Source organism: Electrophorus electricus, chromosome 2 (assembly GCF_013358815.1).
Source record: "Electrophorus electricus isolate fEleEle1 chromosome 2, fEleEle1.pri, whole genome shotgun sequence".
NCBI classification, from domain to species: Eukaryota; Metazoa; Chordata; class Actinopteri; order Gymnotiformes; family Gymnotidae; genus Electrophorus; species Electrophorus electricus.
Genome location: NC_049536.1, coordinates 17852570 through 17874425, shown reverse-complemented (window position 1 = coordinate 17874425; position 21856 = coordinate 17852570). Strand labels below are relative to the sequence as shown.

Genomic DNA, 21856 nt, shown 5'->3' with positions numbered 1-21856 from the left:
GAGGACCTGGCTGTCTCTGGGCCTAATAAAAGCACCTCTGTTTTGTCAGGATTAAGTGAGAGAAAGTTCCTCAACATCCAGTGTCTGATGCCCTTTATGCATTCATCAATAATACTAAACTGATATAGGTCCTCTGGATTGGCTGAGACATATAGCTCATATAGTTTCATCAGCATAGTAGTGGTAACTAGAACAGTGTTTACATATCTCACCTGGAGGTAGCATATATAAAGAAAAAATCAAAGGCCCTAGAACAGATCCTTGTGGGACACCATAGCTAACCTTGTTGTATGCTGAGAAGTCTCCATTTATCTAACTGGTAGTGATCAGCTAGATATGATTTAAACCAGGAAAGGGCTATTCACCTAATCCCAACATTTTCGAGTCTATCTAGTAAAATGTTGTAATCTATAGTGTCAAATGCTGACCGCAGATCAAGCAATATAAGCAAAGATACATAACCCTGGTCAGAAGCCAACAACAGGCCATTACCTACTTTAATCAGTGCTGTCTCTATACTATGATGAGGCCTATAACCTGAGTGAAAGACTTCATGTATCTGGTTCTAACTCAGGTATGAGCTTAGCTGCTGAGTTACATCTTTTTCTAGGATCTTGGAAATAAATGGAAGGTGGAGAATTGGTGTCAGTTTTATTCCTAATTAGATGCACAATTTTACTATACTGGAATCTAGGATTATTTTTTTTATTATTTTCTATTAGGATCAAGAGATAAGTTGTTTGAGTGGTAATAAGTGCTTTTCTATACTTCCTTCCATGCAAGCTGGAAGATGACAAGCTTAATGTTGTGCCATTTACATTCTATTTTTCAAGTGTTTTGTTTTATATTGCGAATGTGATCATTATACCAAGGTAATCATTATACCAAGGTATATTATAATGATTATGGTGATTTATGAATCTTGATATAATTTCATGTTTTCAGTAATACCGTTTTATCAGTTTTTCATCTCACAGTAATCATAGACAGCTTGGTAATAATTTTTATTTTTTTGTGCATTGTGGGCTTTCCGTGCACTTCATGTGCTCCATGCATATACCCACACGATGAAAAAAACAAATGGAGAAGTTTCACAATTATGCTTACATTAGCCCTTTCTAATGTGTGCTTTTTCTCATTTGCACAGCTGCTGGTGCCATGGAAATTCCCTATGACTCTGCCGGTCTCCAAGGAGTCCCCTCTTCACAGAGCATACATGGTGGCTTTGCACATTGCTGTGCTTCTGATTTCTGACAGTTTTGATGATCATTTATTATATGCTCGGATCCAAGTTGTTGAAGGGACAAATTGTGTTCATTTAAAAATAAACTGAATTCATTTAAAAATATTACTTAATTGATAGAAATTATAGAATCACATCACTGTAATCGACATGTTGCAGAAATACATGCAGAAATACATAAATACATAAATTTCTCATATTCTGTTCACAGCACTTGGGAATTAAGGCTACCATTTGGAATACTAGTATTTCTATAAAGCACACTTCTTCTACACAGACCTAATATCTGTGATATGATCATTTCTAAACAGTTGATATATTTATGAGGAGTTATTAAATAATGAACACCTGTACAGTCTCCCAAATGCAGTACATGGATTTATTACTATTTAGACTTTACTAGGTTTTAATGAGTTAATCACATGCAGATACAGGTCACTTATTCACTACAAGTCAGGATATTCTCCCCACTCACAGGTTCAGAATCATTAATCTGACATACAGGAGTCTAGGGGTGGGATTGCAGTCCGGATTAAAATATGTTATTGTGCTGTCACATTATTATCACCGTGAAATGGGAGAATGAAGCTACACACACAAACACAAAATCCCACCTGCCATTCATACTGTTCGAGCATTTTCACATAGTATGACGTGTGCCCACACAATGGCAAATGTATATTCTAGCAAAAACCTTCTAACACAAAAACGTTACAACATCTGGACTCACAAACGCATGTCTACCCACAAGCACACATATACACACAAGCACACAGAAAGACAATATTCTCACTCAGAAATACTGAGTCTAGTTTTTCAGTTACAAACATAGAAAGCCTGTGGTGTTGTAAAGTTTAGCTATTTTTAATGTGGTATTATTTTGTTTTAAGTGAATAATAAATATGACAAACCGTAAAAAAAATATACACCTAAGCAAAAGTTGACCAGGGTAGAAAGAGAGAGCACTGATTTTGGACGAGGTTGGTTGCCATGTGGCAATTGGCTTCTTGCTACACCTCTGTGAGGTTAGGCATTCTCCTCGAATGTGTGCATGTACGTTTTGAGCATAAGGACATGTGTGTAGGGCAGGTGCATGGTGCGGTAGAAATCCAGCCCAGTGAGGAGTTCCACATCACGCACACGGGCTGTGTGTGTATGCAGGACTTCCTCCACCCAGCCAGACCGATTCTCCACGCTCTGTGAAGCAAATACCAGTCAAGGTCAAATGTCAGAGGCCCGAAACACTTTAAAGGTTGGGAGATAGAGATGTAAACACAGAATTTGATGAGGAACAATGATCTAGCACAACTATGCCTCATGGTCTTAAAGTCTAAACATGTCTGCATGAGTCTTTAGTTTGATTAAAGGTTACAGTCATAGGAGGCCTATTGACTATACTGTAATTTTTAATTTGTTCCTACATCACTGCTGTAAATGCAATGGCAGACATTCCCCAAAGGCAGTTCCTAAGGTTTCTGATGACACACATTTTTATCATGGTTCGGCATGTGTGTGTGTGTGTGTGTGTTTGTGTTTGTGTGCGTGTCTGTGTGTGCTCACATTGCAGCTCTCTGAGTTATCAGGGCGGTTTGGCAGGACGAAGGTAATAGCAGAGAGTGATCCATTACACTCCTCCACCGTTGTATTCTCTCCCTCGCAGCTTGTAATTATCAAATAGTAATGAGTGGGGACTGGGGCAGATTCGCCGGCATGCCTGCAACACACAGACACACACAGACAGAGATAGACACACTAATCAACATATATATATATATATATATATATATATTTATATGTGTGTGTGTGTGTGTGTGTGTGTGTGTGTGTGTGTGTAACTACCTATATGACATTTTCTATCCCTAACCCTTAACCTATTTTTGTAAACAAAAATATGCCCTTTCATCTTAAAAAAATGAGTTTTCTTTAAAAAAAGCACCTTACCTTTTCAGAACTATTTTGCCAGTCCTGACAAGGTAGGATATCACACTTTTCCTCCAGTTTTTCCTACATAATCAGGACATTTCTATCCTAGGGATTCTCACCCAAATATACACTCAAAACTATCTCAGAAAGTTATCAGGGATCAAGAAGTAAAACAGGTTGTTCTACAAAGAACAAAGAATGTTCCTTTACTGCCAGTTGTAGTAGCTTACACCTACTTACACAACAATGAACACACATATAACAAATGAGCAGGTACCACTCGATAAAACTAGTGAGTTATTCATTTTGAAATCATTTCTAAAAGACTGCTTTGGGTGGGTGAGTGGGTGAGTGGGTTTGTGAACGTTTCATTACTGTCTGATCTTTTCAACCGTGTCTCTTAGTCCATCAAAATCATAGTCAAATATGGGCCCAGTAATGACATTAATGGCAGTCCTCTCTGCACTATAGTGAGTCAATACTGCCTCCTGCAGGTAACTCCAAATCCCTGCACACAAAACACAGGAAACCAAACAGTCAGTATAACAACACAGAGATAGAGACTGGACAAAGAATAAAAAAGAGAGTTAAAACAGAAAAAAAAACACGTAAACACTGCGCAACGTCTCAAAAACGTTTGTGTCTGCGTACGTGCATCCATGTAATAATGGCTATCTAGACAAGCTTCCATTTAGAGAATAATGGTGTCACTCTGCCCTGGACACCTTATGTACACACCCACACACACAAAAACCCAGACACCCAGACTAAATCAACACCCACAGGGCTTTGACTGGATTAGGGCCTACAGCAACATCACTCGATGGCTTAGAAGGCTTCTATAGCAGCTGCATGCAAGTGCAGGCTACTGAAGGGAATGGAATTTATCACACTCAGCCTTAAAGGCACAGTACATAGGCACACTCTAATTTTTATTTCTAATTTATATTTCATTAACAAGACATAACTCAGAAGCTTCCTCGCTCAATTGATTGCTTAGAAATATACAATCTAGGCCTATAGCTAGCGAGCGTGCTCCTTCCAAGCAATGTAACCACTTAAGTGGAAATGCCCATCATTTGAAAAGTCAATGTGGGTATTTTTTTGCCCTGATCAAAGTCATATATCGGACACAATTGAAAAATATTGAATAAATGCATTCTAGGGCACCTTTAAGTATCTGCACCAACACTACACCAGAGAGGCTAACCCACTTCTGCAGTCTGTCGAGTAAAATACAAAACTGTGTCACAGGCTTCACTTATGTCTGGGAGATCCAAAACTGAGAGGCTACATATGTCATTATTTTTTATAATCTAAAATTCACAAATTTTACAAAAAAGAAAACTGCTAAATTGCGACAGATAGGAAACATTAATTTCTGTTACTTTCTGTTGTGTTCTTGTGGCCATCCACATTACAAAAGCAATAAAATGCTAAATTCAAAATGCAACTTTATTTGAATATCACTTACTGCACTTTTAAAAGTACGGTTTGTAAGCCTGTTCACTCTTAAAGTATAGGTACACAATCATGCTCACTCTTAAAGAACAGGTACACAATTGTAGTGGAAGCTGCAGCCCGCTCCTAAGGTACCCCAACAATTCTTACAGAAAGTGTCCTTATCAAGATGTACTGGAATGCCAATCAATGCCCTGTGGAGCGACCAGATCCTCACCCCTGGGAGAGCTCATCACACCCACTCTGAGAGGCTTTGTTTGACATATACCAGAATACCTTTGGCTCTGCTAAAAAGGTACTCTCTTTTCTTGTCAGGTCTCCACACCACTCTGTAAGGAAGGTTTATTACCCTGCCAGGACACACTGCCCAAACTTTACGACCCCAGCCCTGAACTGGGCGCAACAAAGTCATAAAGCACCTCATGTGAAATCTAGGGACAAATTCACAACCTGGAATACTTGAAGCAAGAAAAACTTATAAAAGACCGTATTCCCAAAAGAATAATGGAATTTCATGTTTCTCTTGTGAAAGGCCTTCTCGCGAGCATTGCAACAAGACCCCATCATGTATGGAATATAATTTTTTATTGTTTCCTTTTTAACAAGGTTTGGTATTTCAGATGGATGGTACGGACAATGGATCCACAGCGCCCTTCATTGAGTATAATTGACTTCCCATCTGGACTTGTTAACCAAGTATGGCCAACAATGCATTGTTATATACATAATAGGCTCAACACTCTCAATTTGGGATGAAGTCTAACTAAGCTATCTAGCACTGAACTGTTATGAAACAGGTTCTCTCTCTAGTTATGTTACCTTTTCTTATGTCTGGTTATTTCAGTCAGTCATGAAACCATTATATCCAAGTCTTAACCCTATTTTTCTAGTGTTTGTATATTAACCTTTATACATGAATTACTTAGTGATTACCTCCTCATCTCAAGTATAACAGAGAGAAGATTATTTGCATTATTAATGCTGGGACAGTAACATACATGTGTAGTAATCATGCTTTTTTTCCATTCTCTATATCTCTCTTCTATGCTCCTCTATCTCTCTCCATAACCAACTGTTTTTAAGTTGTATATTTCTTGGAAAATGTAACTGCTTTCTTACATATAATTGTGTGCTTTATATTACTTATCAGAACATCTGCAATCTAAATATGTGGACCAAATGGCTCAGGTGAATTAAGGTAACTGATCCTACCTGTTATAGTTTAAAAGACATATGTCTCATAACCAAATATCACTACCCATTTGTTTTATTCCCCTTTCTATTCTTTTTGTTAAAATTATTTTTCTTTTTACCCGCCAAGGCCGGAGAGAAAGAGGTATAAGTAAGGGTTATAAACATTAACGCACATGAATAATAATTAGTTAAACGTGAGGAAAGTTGGATCCAGAAAAGAAGTTAGAACCTCTTGCGAGAAGAATTAAGTACTTAGTATAGTGTCTTATTTTATATCTAGTTTATATCTATTTTATATCTAATGTCTTATCTTATATCTAGTGTTTGTCTTAAACTGTTTAATTTGTTTTCCATTATTCCATCAAGATAGTCAAATTTTTGTTTTGCATCGTTGGTAAAGTGGAATTAATCCTGTTTGGCCAACAGTAATTAGCACTAATTAGCCAACCTTACATTTCTACAATCTACATCTATCATACGATCTCGTATTAACACCTGTGAAGTCAAGGAATTGTCCATCTCAGCTCTACACTCTCAGTGAAGTTCAGGCTCGTCGATTCGGGATAAACTTTGGTACAGGGTCGTTGGAAGTGCACTACAATAATAGGAATAGGAATATCTTCATCTTTTAGGCAGCCATCTGATAGTGACGTTCACTGTTAGCTCTGTTAACTTTTTGGGATAGACTAGTCTTAGTTAGCACCTTAGCCAAGCAGTTCTCTGGCTTGTGCAAAAGTTCTTCCCTCTGATACTAGTTCTTGTCTTTGTTGGTGATTTATTATTATTATTATTTAATTAATTTTCTTTATCTCCTCTGTCCCCGTTCTTTTCTCATTCCATTGTCACTCGTTAGGTATTCTGTAGCCTGAGCCAAGTCCATCATAGTAGTCTATAGCACCCGTTTCACAACGTCAATAATTTGTTTATTCATTGATCAATAAACTTCCCATTTATTCAACAAGTTGGTTCTCGTGGCAAATATATATGAAGCAATGGCAACTAATTTAGGAATGAGACTGATATAACGTTAATAAGCCTTCGGTACTTCCCCATTGTTAGTTGATATATTTTCCCTATATTTTGTGGTGGTGCCCCTTTTCAATAATACATAAAATTGTGCTTTTGCTACAACCATCATGCTCACTATTAAAGAATAGGAACACAATATATTATCATGCTCACTCAAAGAATATGTACAAAATTATGCTCACTCTTACGGAAAGGATAAACAAACATACTCACTCTTAAAGGCACGATACATGGGTACTGTGTTTGTGATCAGGGAGGCATCATATCTGGATTCAGGAGTAGAAGACTTATCTGTGGAGAAATGCCAGACAAGCTTGGCTGACCTTTTCCATGGAAACAGGGTTTGTATTTGTTTTAAGAGTTTACCTTTTACATGGAAACGATGTTTGTATTTGCAGTATACATGAGTGAAAATGCCACATTTGTTTCCACCTTTTCAGATGTCTAATCAAGAGGCTGTGTACCCACTGAGCTAAACAATATCATGTAACATTTTAATTCTCCTGCTATTTCAGTCCTGTGAGTATGAGTGTCTGTGTGTGTATGAGCGAGAGGCACTAACCAGGTGGGTAAAGGAATGCTCGGAGGATCTCAGTATCCTGGTTGTCAGAGTCACAGGTTTGTGTGTGTTCGGGAGCAACACGAATATCAGCTCTCAAACAGTCTGAACCTGAGTATGGGAATGGGGTTCTATCCGCCTGTATAACAGAGAGCTGGGTCAAACAGGTGAGGACACACACACACACACACAAACAATCAAACACAAATGCACATGCACACAAATTTGCCTGGTTCCCTCTTCTCCAATAATTTCTGGGTAACTAGATATTATTGGGCCATTCTCCAGACAGTACTACAATTGACATGGCAGTGTGGCTGGAAATTTTACACATGTCTGTATCACTGCTATATTGAGCACTGCTGGGTCTGTCACCGAAAACACTCAGCAAACTCAGCAATTTGTCTAGATGGCAACTTGCTTGTGGCAGAGTGTAACAGCAGCTCCAGGTACTTTGCATCCTTCATTTTGTTTTTATATTTTACAGTGTTTATTGTGTGTTGGGTAGGAACAAGGACTGCTAAATGGCTACTCTGTAATATGGCATCTGATCTATTTTTCAAAACAGACCCCGGGTTCACTGTACATGACCAGAATTGCAAACAGTGGACACTTTAGACAAGGTAAGAGAGTTTAATCTTCTTCACCAGAATAGTGTGAGTCCTTCATTCATCCAACTCCCAGGGCCCTGCCCCTACCCTTCACAATCACTCTCACCATAATGAGGGTCTGCCTCTGCTCTCCCCTGCCCCAACAACCCATGTCCATCACAGCTGATCAGGTGAGGAGATGGCTAAGGAGACTACATGTAGGAAAGCAGGTCCTGACAGTGTCTGCTCTAAATTACTGAAGGCCTGTGTAGATCTGCCTTGTGGAGTGCAGATAAACCTGAAGGAGTTGTATGACTACAGAGCTGTGGCAATAACTTCACATCTGATGAAGACACTTGAAAAGCTAGATTTCAGTCACCTAAAAACATGATTACAATGATGGATACAGTTCACTTATAGACCATGTGTGGGGGTTGAGAATATACATTCTGCACAGAACGTACTCTCACCTGGAGAAGACAGGTAACACCATGAGAGCCATGTTTTTTGACTTCTCAAGCACCTTTAACCCCACGCAGCTCACACTTCTGAAGGATAAACATAGGTGGACTGTGCACTGGTATGCTATTTCACAGACTACCACAGACCCACAGAACTCAGGATGTGCAGCTATGGAAGCATATGAAAGCATGCCAAAAGCAGTGTGGGTGTTCCTCAGGGGTGTATTACGGGTCCCTTGCTTTTCACAATCTACACCTCAGACTTGGGCAGGAAACATAAATAGTCCAAGAACTGGCAAACTCTGTTTCCTAAGGAGAGCAAGGTCCTTTGGTGTATGTGACAATTACTACACACTCTATGAGCCGCTAATGTCATGTGCCATCTCTTATGCTGCTATGTGCTGCGGAAGAAGCAGTACCGCAAGACACACTAACAGACCCAAACATCAGGAAAGCTGTGTCAGGCCTGGGGCTCAGACTGAGCCCCATGGACAGGGTGGTGGAGACGAGAGAGCTGGCCAAGCTCTCAGTCATCATGAGCAAGCTCACATATCCCATATGCCTCCTGTAACTACTGGTTCTCACCAGAGCACAGTGACCAGCAGGCACCTGCCACAGTGCAGATGTGAGCAATGTCTCCTTCCTTTTGCAGCCATCAGCCTGTATAACAACATTCTTACTTCATCTCTCTTATATCGCAGCTCTTTTTTCCATCTGCATTGACTCTTGTACTTTTTCCAGCCTCTGGCAGATAACTGCACTCACTGATCTTTATTATTGTTACTGACATTCCATATTTTTTATTATATCCTGCTGTTTGTGTCTTGCATATTTTCAGTGTATATTTTTCTAGTTATTTAAACTTGATTTATTCTTACAATTTGTTTTTCTGTTTATATTATTTTACTACACTGTCTTTCACATTGTCATTAGACTGCTGCTGTTTTACCTACATTTCCCATGTGGGAACAAAGTGTTATCAAACAGCAGGAATGTAACCAAAGACTGACCAAGAGCATGGATAACCAAGAAGATGGATAATGTGAATGGTTCATGGGCACAGTTGTGAAACAGTGTCTTACTGTGCATCTACATGAGTACAGGTGTGGGTGTGCTGAGGTGAGTGCAGGTGTGCGTACATAGCTATGCCTGTGTACCACATAAGGGTATGGTACCTAATGCATAATGAATCTGCTGTACATGGTAAATGGGTGTGCATGTAAACGTGTCCTTTGCCTGTGTCGTAATGGTGAAGGCAGACCACAGGGCAATGCGGAGCTCCAAGCTGTAGCCGCTAATGTAGTCGACATGCTGCAGGAGCACGTAGGAAGTCTGGAACAGGACAGCAGGGCTTCCAAACGGCAAGTGGGTGTCATCTACGACAAATGTGCACATTCCCAGGGATCAGCTCTGACGTGTGTTACTCATTGCTTTAGATAGCAAATCATGTCCTGGAGGCGGTCCATTCAGAGAATCCAGTTTGGTTGATGACATAATGACATTAGGTATGGGAATTTTTCAGAACTGCCAGGGGGCTTAACTGTTTAACAAGCTGACGTCTTCTAGAGAGAACACCTGACTGGTCTCCTCGACTTTATTCTGCAAGAGAGAGTGAATAAGAAGAGAGAAATTAAAAGACCAGGATTTGTTTGTGTGTGTGTGTGTGTGTGTGTGTGTGTGTGTGTGTGTGTGTGTGTGTGTGCATGTGCGTGCACGTGCCCAAGACCTCATCATCACAGCTACAGCCCAGGTTGTAGAAGGCGGTAGAAGAGGTGGAACTTTCTGCAGGTTTGGGTGGAGTCACTTTCGTTGGCTGCACTGGTGTGTAAGACGGGTTCTTCAGCATGCTGTTCAGGCTACCGTGAGTTCCATTGTTAGGTGCGGGAGTCAGCCCCAGGAGGTCTGCGCACACACACACACACACACACAAACACACACACACATGTACGAACACCCACCCAACACACATGTGCACATTGGTTTCTCATTCCATGGAACAGCTGTTTACAGTTGTAATGTTTACAATAGGCACATTAAGAGAGAGAATCATATTCAGAACACAATTAAGGGGGTGTATTCTCACCACACATTAAATTATAAAGCTCAATATTTTCAAAAGGAGGAACTTGTGTCCTGAACTTGAAGCTTGGTCCATAGCCCAAAAAGATTGTCTATGAAAAAGTAAACACAAACCAGTCAGCCTCTGTTATGGCTTCATACAGAATCTTTCCTGAATTTAAAATAGCACCTGCATGCTGCTTATTTTGTTGTCAAATCCATGATCGCCAAAGTACCAACAACTGCCTGGTAATCGGTTCTCAGGAGGACCCCTACAACACAGGAAAACGTTACCATCTGCCCTGAGCCTCCCCCAACTGTTTCAGTTAGCACAAAGACTAATATCACTATCAGCAACACTGTATTTATTAAGTACGATGGAAATCGGCCTATTCAGTATTTGAATATTGTAATTTGAGATTGTGATATTTGTTGGTTATTCTTTTGCCACAACCACACACACACACACACACATTGATATGAGCCACTTCCTTTCCATGAGTAGGTGAACGTCCTCTATCCTGCGGTTGTTGGCATAGTGCAGACGCTTGGGCAGATCTTGTTTCAGGTATGCTTTAAAGTGCTGATTGGGCATCTTACACTAGAGCCAGAGCACACAGCAAACACACATACAGGCATGTGATGTTGCCAACATGTAAGGGAATACAACATTTTTTTTTATCAGTGTACATTCTATATCCTTACTGTTAAATTAGGTACACTCTCTTTGTCAGTGTGCATGCTATATACTTACTGTTAAATTAGCTACCATCTCTTTTGGGTCATCTGAAAAAAAGAAATTTAATATGTAGGTGAGTATGACACCAGTTTTTGTTTATTTATCTAACTTTCTGTGTATTTTAAAGATAGTACATTCGTTTTGTATGTGTTTGCATGTGTGAATATGAGTGTATACATGTGTGTGTGTGTGTGTGTGTGTGTGTGTGTATGTGTGTGTGTGTGTGTGTGTGTGTGTGTGCAGTGCATCTTACATAGTGTGCTGATGTTTTTTGGTCTTAGTCTACCAGAAGTACCCTGGATGAGAGCAAAGTTATCAGTTTCGAGCCCATATGAGCTCAGATACTCAGTCCGGTCACAATGGGCCTCCTCCATTCCTACACACACACACACACACACACACACACACACATACACACACACACACACACACACACTCTATCAGATATCAGACACAGAAGGCCCCCTTTGTTATATAAACATACATTCACAGAGGGAAAGGATAGGAGGCTATCTGCACTAATTGTCTCACCCCCCACCCGCTACCCCACCCCATACACACACAGTCTCACCATATAAATGACACTACAGGTCAAATGGATTTGCCTGTGGATTCTCCAGACAATCCAATACAAACCGAAAACTTTGTCAGAATAATTAAACAGAAAAGAAAAGCAAGTTGAACTTCAGAAATGCAGCCCCCACAGACACTGGATCTCTCACCAGCCGAAGCACCTGTGAGATAAACCTGAGAGCACAATGAGATGAACTTGAGTGCTTGTTAAAAAAAACCTCATCCGATTCAAAAAGGACCTCTACAAGAAGGGGGTCTGGAACTAATTAACAGCAACATGCTGAAACCTCACTAAAGGATGCCTGGAATATGTCAGTCTCTTAATTACTGCAGAATTCATGCAAAACCAAATGAAAAACCAACTAGTTGAAACCCCTATTGATGTAGTGTATAAATAATTTGCCATAATTACAGAAACACAAAGAGACTAGAACAATATTACACACTGGAAGGTTTTTTGCCAATTGTACATTGACCTTAGATTCAAACTTTGTCAGACTTTTCAACAGTGGCTAAGATAGGTGGTACTTATTTCAATAATCAGTTGACCTACCCACTAAACACACATGACCATTACAGATGCCATATTTCTGAAACTGAAGTTTCATGACATAAGCATGAAACAAAATTTATGGTTTGATTATATAAAGTAATGAATCCAACTGTCAATGTACAAGTGTCCCACTACAACTTTATTTCAGGTATGAAACTTAAACGGTGAAGCTTAATGGAATGCATTTATTACCGTGATCGCCCACTAAGATGATGTTTACACAGCGATGCAGGTTCATTTGTTTCAATCCATTCATCAGCTGACCTATGATGTTATCGATTTCCCTCAGGGGGTTATCCAACTGCACAATGTGTGTGCGCGCGCGCACACACACACACACACACACACAGAAAAACAACACTTTCGTGTAGGTATGCCACAGCAAACTGCTTCCCTCACGTTTTCATGAAATTATATTTTATTTATGACTTACTAACATGCAAAAGTGGAATTATGAAAATATTTTTAATTAATACATTAACTACTGTAATTATTTAATTACATAGAACATCACAATAGAATCACCAGCTTCCTAAGTGCACAGTGCACAATAGAATCACCAGCTTGGGTGAGAGAGCCAATAATGTGAAAGCTGATGAGGTGAAAGCTGATGAGGTGAAAGCTGATAGGGTGAGAGCCGATGGGCTGAGAGACAATGAGGTGAAAGCCAATTAGCTTGGAGTCTTACCTCATTACTAAGAGGTCCTAGTCTGTGCCCAAAGGTATCAGGCTGCTCAGAGTGCACTGCACACACATGTGGCCTGTAACAATGTGATGGTATTTTTAATATGAACATATAATACGTATAATACATGTAAAACCCACCCACCCCATTACCCACTGCCTACCACCTAGTCTATTGTCCTGTCCTGTGTTTAGTGATTGTTTAATATACTGTACAGATTTCTATATTTTATTAATAGTGCATTACTTCTGTAGTGTAACTGTAGTAAAATTGTAGCGTGTACGGTTTATTGCATTTATTGTATCTGGTGTCTAACAGCACTGTTGTCTGAATTGTATTTGCAATGAATCATTCCTTATTCATTATAACTGAGGTGAAATGGAATAACAATTGAACTAACTTTGTTTCTTAGAGTTTACATTTCAAAAACGGTGTACAAATAGCTCTGCAAAAAAGGGGCTAAAAAGTGACTACTTCTATTTTGACAGAATAAAGACCCTTATTACACATGAAAGGAGATTTGTTTTTCAGTAGCCAAAGGGGCTGACCTTTCATCATCAGGCAGGTGGAGCCATCTCAGTATGGTCAAAATTCGCCTCTCCAGTGGAATCACCCTACACCATCACAAGAAAGGTGGGGGAGGGGTTATTCAACCAACTACAACAGCAGACATTCACAGTCATCTGAGTACTTACAGCAAGACTCACAGCAAGACACCCCCACATACATATGAATTATCACATTATTAGCATAAGATCAGTTTCACTTGCATGTAATATATATATATATATATATATAATATATATATATATATATATATATATATATATATATATATATATATATATATATATATATATAGAGAGAGAGAGAGAGAGAGAGAGAAAGTAAGAGAGAGAGAGAGAGAGAGAGAGAGAGAGAGAGAGAGAGAGAGAGAGAGAAAGATGGAGAACCGAGAGGAATAGATTGGTGGAGAAAGATATATGTAGATATGTAAAGTAGAAAATATGATTTATGGAAAGAAGCAAGGAGATGGAGAAAGTATGATAGAGAGAAAGAGAAAAAGAGAGGCACCACAGCCTTGTGAAAATAAGCATGGCCATTGTTAGTTTATGTAAGGTAGGAGACAAAAGGGAAAAAGCAGTTCAACAAGATCCTATTGCATAGAGACAAAGATGAATGGCCCTTGTTGTGTGTGGGGGTGTGCGTGTATCTGGGAGGGGGGTGCATGTGTGTGAGGGTTTTGTTTGAATAAATGCCTGGAAGGCACACAAATGCACGTGCTTGTTGGATCATGTGAGTGCTGGTGACACTTCTTTCCCCACACACTGTCAGAACCCAAAATTGAGCACTTAGCCTGGGAGAAAAGAACACACTGTTCAGTCCCTTGAAACTGAAGAAAGGTGGAGAGTGTGTCCTTCAAACAGCAGTTTTATTGTGCCAGTGCTCTGACATAATAGCTGATTTAAGCCTCCATACAGGGCCTGTCAGAAGCACCTTCTCAGTTTTCTTTATGCAGGATGAGAATTAGTGTGCAGCAAAAATGCCTGCACAGCTTATCTGCACTCACAGTGGAGGCATGGTGTTATCCCTACTGCTCCCTCACTCTGGCCTTCAGTGGAGGCGTGGTTATCTCTACCACTCCCTCACCCTGACCTCCAGTGGAGGCGTAGTTATCCCTACCGCTTCCTCACTCTGACCTCTAGTGGAGGCGTAGTTATCTCTACTGCTCCCCCTTTCTGACCTGCAGTTGAGGCGAGGTTATCCTTACTGCCAACAGACAGCTGTAGCATCAAGTCGATCCTTTGCCTTTTTTGCCTATACTCAATATATCAGGTCTATTTTTAGGGCAGTTTCCTAAGAACAGTTATTTGTTGGACAGTCTGGACTTATACTGACTATACTAGTCAGACTATTAATGAATTTCTCAAACTGTATATAAACTGTTGGGTTTTGGCATTTTGGCAAGCTGGCATTGGTCTGCATAATTTAGCTATATTAGCAAAAGAAAAGATCTAAGTCAAGAATATCCATCAGGAACTAATTTGCTCTGGCTTTCACAGCTGGCCAATCTCAGTGAACAAAGAGCGAAAAACCGATGATGCAAAACTCTGCTGACTCTACTTCCATGAATATAATAGACATCCCTAATGACATTTGCCTAATGTAACACAACTGCCTATGCTTCTGCCTACAGCTTTAAAAGTGTCACAAAAAATAAGAAATGCATTACTTTATGCACATCATTCCTGTAGAGATCAACATGAATGTGAAGTGTGAATGTAACTGCATGGTGTTGCTGTTCCTTAAGGGTTGACCTGCTCACCAAGGCCAGAAGAATGTTCCAGCCTTCACCCCCTGCTTCTCTGCTGTGATCCAGATCTGAGGGGGAGAAATATGTGGAAACCAAAATAAACACTGAAAAACCATATCCATTTACAGCATATGTTTGTATGGTGTTCATACCATTAAAGACATCCTTGAATTTTTTTCAAAATATGGTCAGCATTCATATCACGATGATTATCTACTGCACACTCTTAAGCAATTCCATACTTTGAGAGTGTAAATTCACCACCACAAACTTGGTATTCTTGAAAACCAGCAGTAAAATATCAGTGCTTAGTTAGGGACTAAGTGGTTTTAAAAGGCTGTCATTAAATCCCCAATGATATCTGGAAGGGCTGAGATGCCTCAGCACACAAAATGCCTATGTATAATTCTGAATGGCTGTACATACACTATAAGAATAATAGGCACATATAACATTTGATATGCAAATTAAAGACATTTTCCCTGGCCTACCTGGCCAAGATATGACAAAAGGGGAGAGACTCACAGGTTGCCCGCCCCACCAGCGGTGTTTGAGTTTCTCTCTCCCACGCAGGTTAAAGGTTGCATTGAACACTGGGTCATACATCGTGTTACACACAATGCCATGAGACTCCGGATAAAGCCCCTAGCCCAAGACACACAGCAAAAAACCTTTATTTTAAATACTTTTCTGAGACCTTTCTGATCATTTTTAGGATGAATAGCAGGCTTGTGAATACCGTGGCTAGTGTGTAGAGGTTGGGGAAGGTTTTAGAGGGATACACTGGTCTCATGTGAGGAGCATGAGTTCCACATGTTCCTATCAAAAAACCCAAACATTTAAGTTATTTAACAAATGTAATTTACTAAACAAAATTAGAATTCTCATGTGAATCATGTGAAGATGTTCTACCATGGAGAGCCATAAAATATTATGGCTTTCATCATGTGACATTATACCAAAATATGAACAGAAAAGAACAATCCCAATTGCAGAGACAAATGAGGGCTGCATTTCAGTCAGTACTATCTGAGAAACTAAATCAGTCTTCTCACACACTTTTAACTTTAATGTCTTTTAAGTCACTTGGTAGATTCAGATCACCATGAAGTTCCTGAGGCCAAATATAGGTGAATATCATCTTAGAACACCACCTTGAACTTCACCTCTACATCTTAGAAGTACGTTTGTACATGGTTTTGTGTAATAACATCCTTATTTATGAATAAGTAATATATAATGTAAAATTGAATTGCTCTGTCACCACCTGATAGAAAAATTCCAAAAAACAGATTCAAAGTCAGTATTAAAAGTACTATGCCACTTGTTTTAGTTTGTGGAACAAAATAAAGTTAGAACTTTATTCAGTAGAACTACTGGCAAATCAAAAGAATATAATGTTCATGATGTTAACATTGACCTGTTTAACCTCACCTTAAGGCATGTCTTAATAAGTTGTAAATTTGTGTACATTATGTTAAGTGTAGGCTCACTGTGTATATGTGTATGTTGGTCTTATTTTATTACTGCGATTGTGTCGTACTGAGTTTGTGGATGTTGGGGATCACAGATTTTCCTTTCTTCAGGTAGGAAGCACGGAATCCATCCAGAGACAAGATAATAAGTGGAGGGCGGACGAAACTGTACAAATACAAGATGACAGTCACGACTCATGCTGACCACAAAGGGAAACTGCTCTATAGATATTTGAGCCCCACCTTATAGCATCCATTTGAATTCCACACATCAAATGTGGCACTTAAAATGCTAATTTTCTATTTGAATACTGACTTAATGTGAGCATGTGTTAGAGGTGTTTTGCTAGACACCTCACCTTTCAGGGCATTCTGGGTTTTGAATCTCTTCACAGTCTTCATCCACCCACGCAGTCTCACCTGCAAACCAAAGGCACACTTACTAAACAAGACACACGCACACACACACACACACACACACACTGAAACATACGATTTATCGTGTATGTGTATATTCTCATGCTATTTCTTAATTAATTAACTAATTTATTTATTGGTTTAGACCACCTCCATTCCACCTTAACTAAATAACTTGATAACCTGTTTTAACCTGATTTATAATGACATACATTTATTATTTATTAGTATCCCTATACTGGCCCAGCACAAAACTAGAAAAGAACACAAAAGTACAAAGTGGCTGGCTGATGAAGCCACCCTTCCAGGGCATGAGTGTTTACGTGTGCTGCTCGTCTCACCATTGCAGAGAGACTTGTAGTTGCTGCAGCAGTCACCTTTCTCCAGACAGTCCTCTGAACAATGACATGCGTGCTCTTCCTTCCGGATCTCACCACATCGATCTTTACTGCATTCAAAACCTCCAGCTACAGACACACACGCAAACATGCACATGTGCACATGTGTACATAGACAGAGGAGTGCAGGCATGTGTCCTAGATACACCCAAGCAACTTTATGGATAATAATCAACAATATTACTTCTGCATTTGTTTGTGGAAGAGTACGTGACTGTGTTTATCTGTCTTTGTATGCATTTATATGTTTGCACACATGTGTGTGTACTCACCAGTTTTGAGACACTGCTCATCAAAGTCTACACAGCAGCTATAGTAAGTTTTACATAGATTATCACACCTGCAGCCTGGAGGCTCTGCTTCCACCAACTCAAAGCAGCGGCCCTTACACGAGCCAGCAGAGCTCACCCATTCAGATACTGCCAGACAGAAATTAAATGAAGAATCAGAAAGTGAAACATCATCTTCACACAGCCTCAAAAGAAACATGCAAATGACATTGTTTTAAAACACTGACATACTTTTAAAATATGATAGTAGTAGTAAGAGGTAGTAGGTACTGATATGAGGTAGTAGTTAGTAATCTAATGGAGGTTTTCAGCATGAACTAAAGCAGCAGTCACATGGCTGCTCTCTGGTGATGCAGACCGAAAGGGGCAGGTCACAGGCTGCATGTGCATCTGACTCGGGGTTCACCCCCACTGCAGGTCAGAGAGAGGGAATGCACTGTATGGTTATCTGCCCTGGGGTTCACCCCACTGCAGAGTGGAGAGGGGAAACGTACTGTATAGGAATCTGCCCTGAGTTCACCCCACTGCAGTGTGCAAAGGGGGATGCACTGTATGGGCTCTCACTTTTAGGGTGCTGGGGACCATCATCCTTTTCTCCTGTGGGCTGTGCAGCTTGAAACACGTAGGCCACACACACACAGGGGCCAAACAGGAATGAGAGAGCACAAACTATCTGTTGAGAGAAACATTCATTAATAACAAATGTAAGCATATTCACACATATACACACACACACACTCAAATGAGCAGTTTTAAAAGAACACAGATTGCTCATGTAGCTGAATTTGGTCTTGCATAGGAGTCACGGACAACAGGAAGGAGTGCGGGACATGAGGGAGTGCAAAAACAACACTGTGAACAGTTATTGCATAACTACATTTAAAGCTAAATATTATGCTCTGATCATTTTGCAGTGAGGTATTACATTACAGACAGTATCCAGGTAGAACCAATTTTAGGTTCTTCTCTCAGGATCGAGGTAACCTTTTCATAAGCTTCTGTAAAAGACCACTGTGCACTTGCACTACACACCAAAACATCACTGCACACTTGACTGTAAAGCATCTGTATAAGTCCAGAAGGACACACAAAAAAACACAGTGCACCTGACACTCAAGGGCTTCTACATCCTAACTGAAAAAAAATAAAACAGAACAAACAAACAAACAAACAAACAAACAAACAAAAAAAACCTTTTTAAGAATCACCACACCAAGGGGTTGTTTTTTTTCTAACAGTGCTGAGCAACATTTGAACATTACAAACACATACCTTAGCATGCACACATAGCATAAGAAGAGTAAGGTCTTCTAGCATCCACAGCAACACACAAAACATAAGCAGAGTAGGGTCTACTAATATCTCCCTAACTGCAGTAACATTATGGTCACCAGACTAATGGCTTATTTTAGTATATTTATCTTAAGTACTTCACAACAGAAAACTGTAGTATGACAGCTATGTTTTTTATTTACAACATATAAACAACAGCTATGTTTATTTTGTAACAACATAGACATTCTAATAGTAGTTAAGTAGCGTAGTAGTCAAGATTAATCTAATGCATTTAGTGTTGCACAAAAATAACATAACTTAACCCCCCCCCAAAAAAAACAGGTAATGCTGCCTTTCAAAACACAGATGGACACCACTAATCTAGAGCAAGCATCACGGCGGTAATGCTGCCCTTTAATACACAGTTCAATATCACTGATCCAGAGCAAGCGTCACAACAGTAATGACGCCCTTGACTCCTCTTGTGTTCCATACATCCCCTCACCAGCACACTTCACTCAGAACACAAATACATTTAAGCGAGAAAACATATATTTAAGCAGAAAACAATCACACTCAGTGAAAACTTTACAAAAACAAAGCATTTAAAAAAATGCTACATTTGTGGAAACAACCAAAAGCTCATAGCACTGAAACATTAAGTGACCTCACAGCAGCATTAAGCCACAACTTCATTGACCAAATTTAAAAGATTTTCACAAACGCTGTATTTGAGGTCGTCAACAGATGTTCTCCTGGCCACTAGGGGCACTTCACAAGTTTAGCTTATATGTTAAAAATATAAAAAACATGAGTAAAACAAGAAGCTGAAGACAAATGGAGGAGACAGGGAGAGTCTGACGTCCAGAGCTTCCGTAGCGTTTTAAGGAATGGTAAGCTTTCTGGGCATTTACAGCAATAACGTAAATAAATTACCACGATTTATTCGTCACACATTCATGTGTAAAATGTCGACCCCTAGTGGCAAATAGCACTTTTGTTGTGAGCAACTCCAAATGCATCGTTTTTGAAAATGTTTTTCTTTTTAGTTAATACTGCTGTGGCTTGCATTTCGGATCTGTAAGCTTTTGACTGTTTCCAGAATTGCAGATATTTGTTAATGCTTAATTTGTATAATGTTGCTGTTTTTGCTCTAAACACAGCAACATTATTTGTATTCTGTTTAATTGTGTTTCCGTTGCTGCCCAAGTCACCAGTGTTCTCTAGTTTTACTTGCTTTGTACTATTGTGATTTGCCTCTCGGGCCACCGTAGAAATTCGGGTTTTTAAGGCTTCTTGGAATAGGAAGAACGGTTATCGGGGCTCTGCATGAAATGTCAATAGAACCCTTATAGTTCATACAAACGTGCTACGATGTGTGTTTATTTAATTTGCAAACACGTTTGTAGTCAATATACTCTTTCTGACAGATGATATAATGATGGTGTATGGCTATACGTTTACCTATACTGTAACCTAAAATATATCATTTAAAAAATCCATGAAAACGAATCTTATTTGCGGCACAGCTTGCGAAATCTCAACCCTTCTGCTGATTCAAAGTGAAAAGTAAACTAACCCCCGTAGCCTCTCACTCATTAGTGAAAACTCGCTGCTCTCAAACCTCTTTCGCTTCACAGACTAAATTTATCTTACCGTACCAAATTTTCAAGCCGCATGTTCCGATATGTCCTTCTGGCATTAGTCCGTGCTTGCGAATGCTCCGCCGACCCTGCTGGTATGACACTGGCGCGGGACAGAACGCGCTTGTGCTGTTTACCTTGTTCAGAGTGCGCCCCTCTGCTAGCCAATGCGCGTGAAGTAATGATCGCTTTTGGCATCTGAGACGCGCGTGCTAGTCGCCATCTGAACAACAGTCAGCATTTAACTCTCCTCATACCGACGCTGCGCCACCAACTGCACTGTATGGTCTAGGAAGGTGGGTAGAGCGAAAATGCCCCCCCCCAAAAAGAGTTAATTTTTGGTATTTTTGATGTTTAGCCAATGTTTGTTGTAAACTGGCAAGGTTTCTGTACCATTGATGTCAAATTAGTTAAACAAATTAGTTTAATCGCTTTGCATTAGTTGTTATCTGTGAGGGATGACAAGCGATGTGTCATTCAGATCATTTGTGTACCACAGAGATCTTTAAGCTGACATCAGCTCCTAAGCACTTTAAGTACTGGCATTTGTGAACCAATGAGCCATTTGCTGCCATGGGTATATATCTGTTCTGTTTACATAGAGATGCAGCAGAGCACACAGATTAGGACAGTTACCCAAGTTTGAAACACACACACACACACACACACACACACACACACACACACACACACACACACACACAATTTAATGTTGTTTGTTATAAAAAAAAATATTTTATTTTTAAAAATTCTTTATTTATTTCCACCTTGGTGAAAATTTACAGAGAGTGTATGAGGTTATACACTCTCAATCTCCATGCAGTTATAATTCCATAACATTTATAACATGTACAAATATCAACTACAGCTCAACAGTCCTTTATAGGAACATCATAGTGTTAATTTACAGAGTAACATTTACCATCAGCTACAGAGAACAAACAGAAAACCAACAGACTGGCCCCATTTGAGGTTT

The 21856-nt window shown here is 39.7% G+C and overlaps 1 protein-coding gene across 2 annotated transcripts; it reads right to left on the bottom strand.

Moving 5' to 3' along the window:
* Positions 1-987: 987 nt before the first annotated feature.
* On the bottom strand, positions 988-21065 carry LOC113589333 (ectonucleotide pyrophosphatase/phosphodiesterase family member 2). 2 transcript variants are annotated; one of them, XM_027028930.2, is made up of 25 exons: positions 20899-21065; positions 18527-18635; positions 17945-18091; positions 17616-17741; positions 17217-17277; positions 16926-17023; positions 16122-16201; positions 15908-16027; positions 15395-15450; positions 13617-13682; positions 13072-13144; positions 12576-12684; positions 11511-11633; positions 11273-11304; positions 10992-11119; positions 10709-10790; positions 10544-10631; positions 10187-10362; positions 10002-10059; positions 9697-9836; positions 7413-7548; positions 7064-7141; positions 3542-3674; positions 2804-2957; positions 988-2440 (listed from the first exon to the last, which is right to left on the bottom strand). In XM_027028930.2, exons 1-25 carry the CDS (start codon positions 20914-20916, stop codon positions 2270-2272), a joined length of 2562 nt encoding a protein of 853 aa, XP_026884731.2. In that variant the 5' UTR covers positions 20917-21065; the 3' UTR covers positions 988-2269. The 2 variants fall into 2 exon arrangements, with proteins under 2 accessions (XP_026884731.2, XP_026884732.2); XM_027028931.2 differs by having other exon boundaries at positions 17652-17741.
* Positions 21066-21856: the final 791 nt, after the last annotated feature.

What these genes read in the sequence shown, in the direction of transcription:
- LOC113589333 (XM_027028930.2), bottom strand. An exon ending in GCTGTAGCTGTGATGATGAG is followed by an intron (nt 10,060 to 10,186) that starts GTCTTGGGCACG and finishes TCTCTCTTGCAG; the next exon opens with AATAAAGTCGAGGAGACCAG. An exon ending in AGCATTCCTTTACCCACCTG is followed by an intron (nt 7,142 to 7,412) that starts GTTAGTGCCTCT and finishes ATTTCTCCACAG; the next exon opens with ATAAGTCTTCTACTCCTGAA.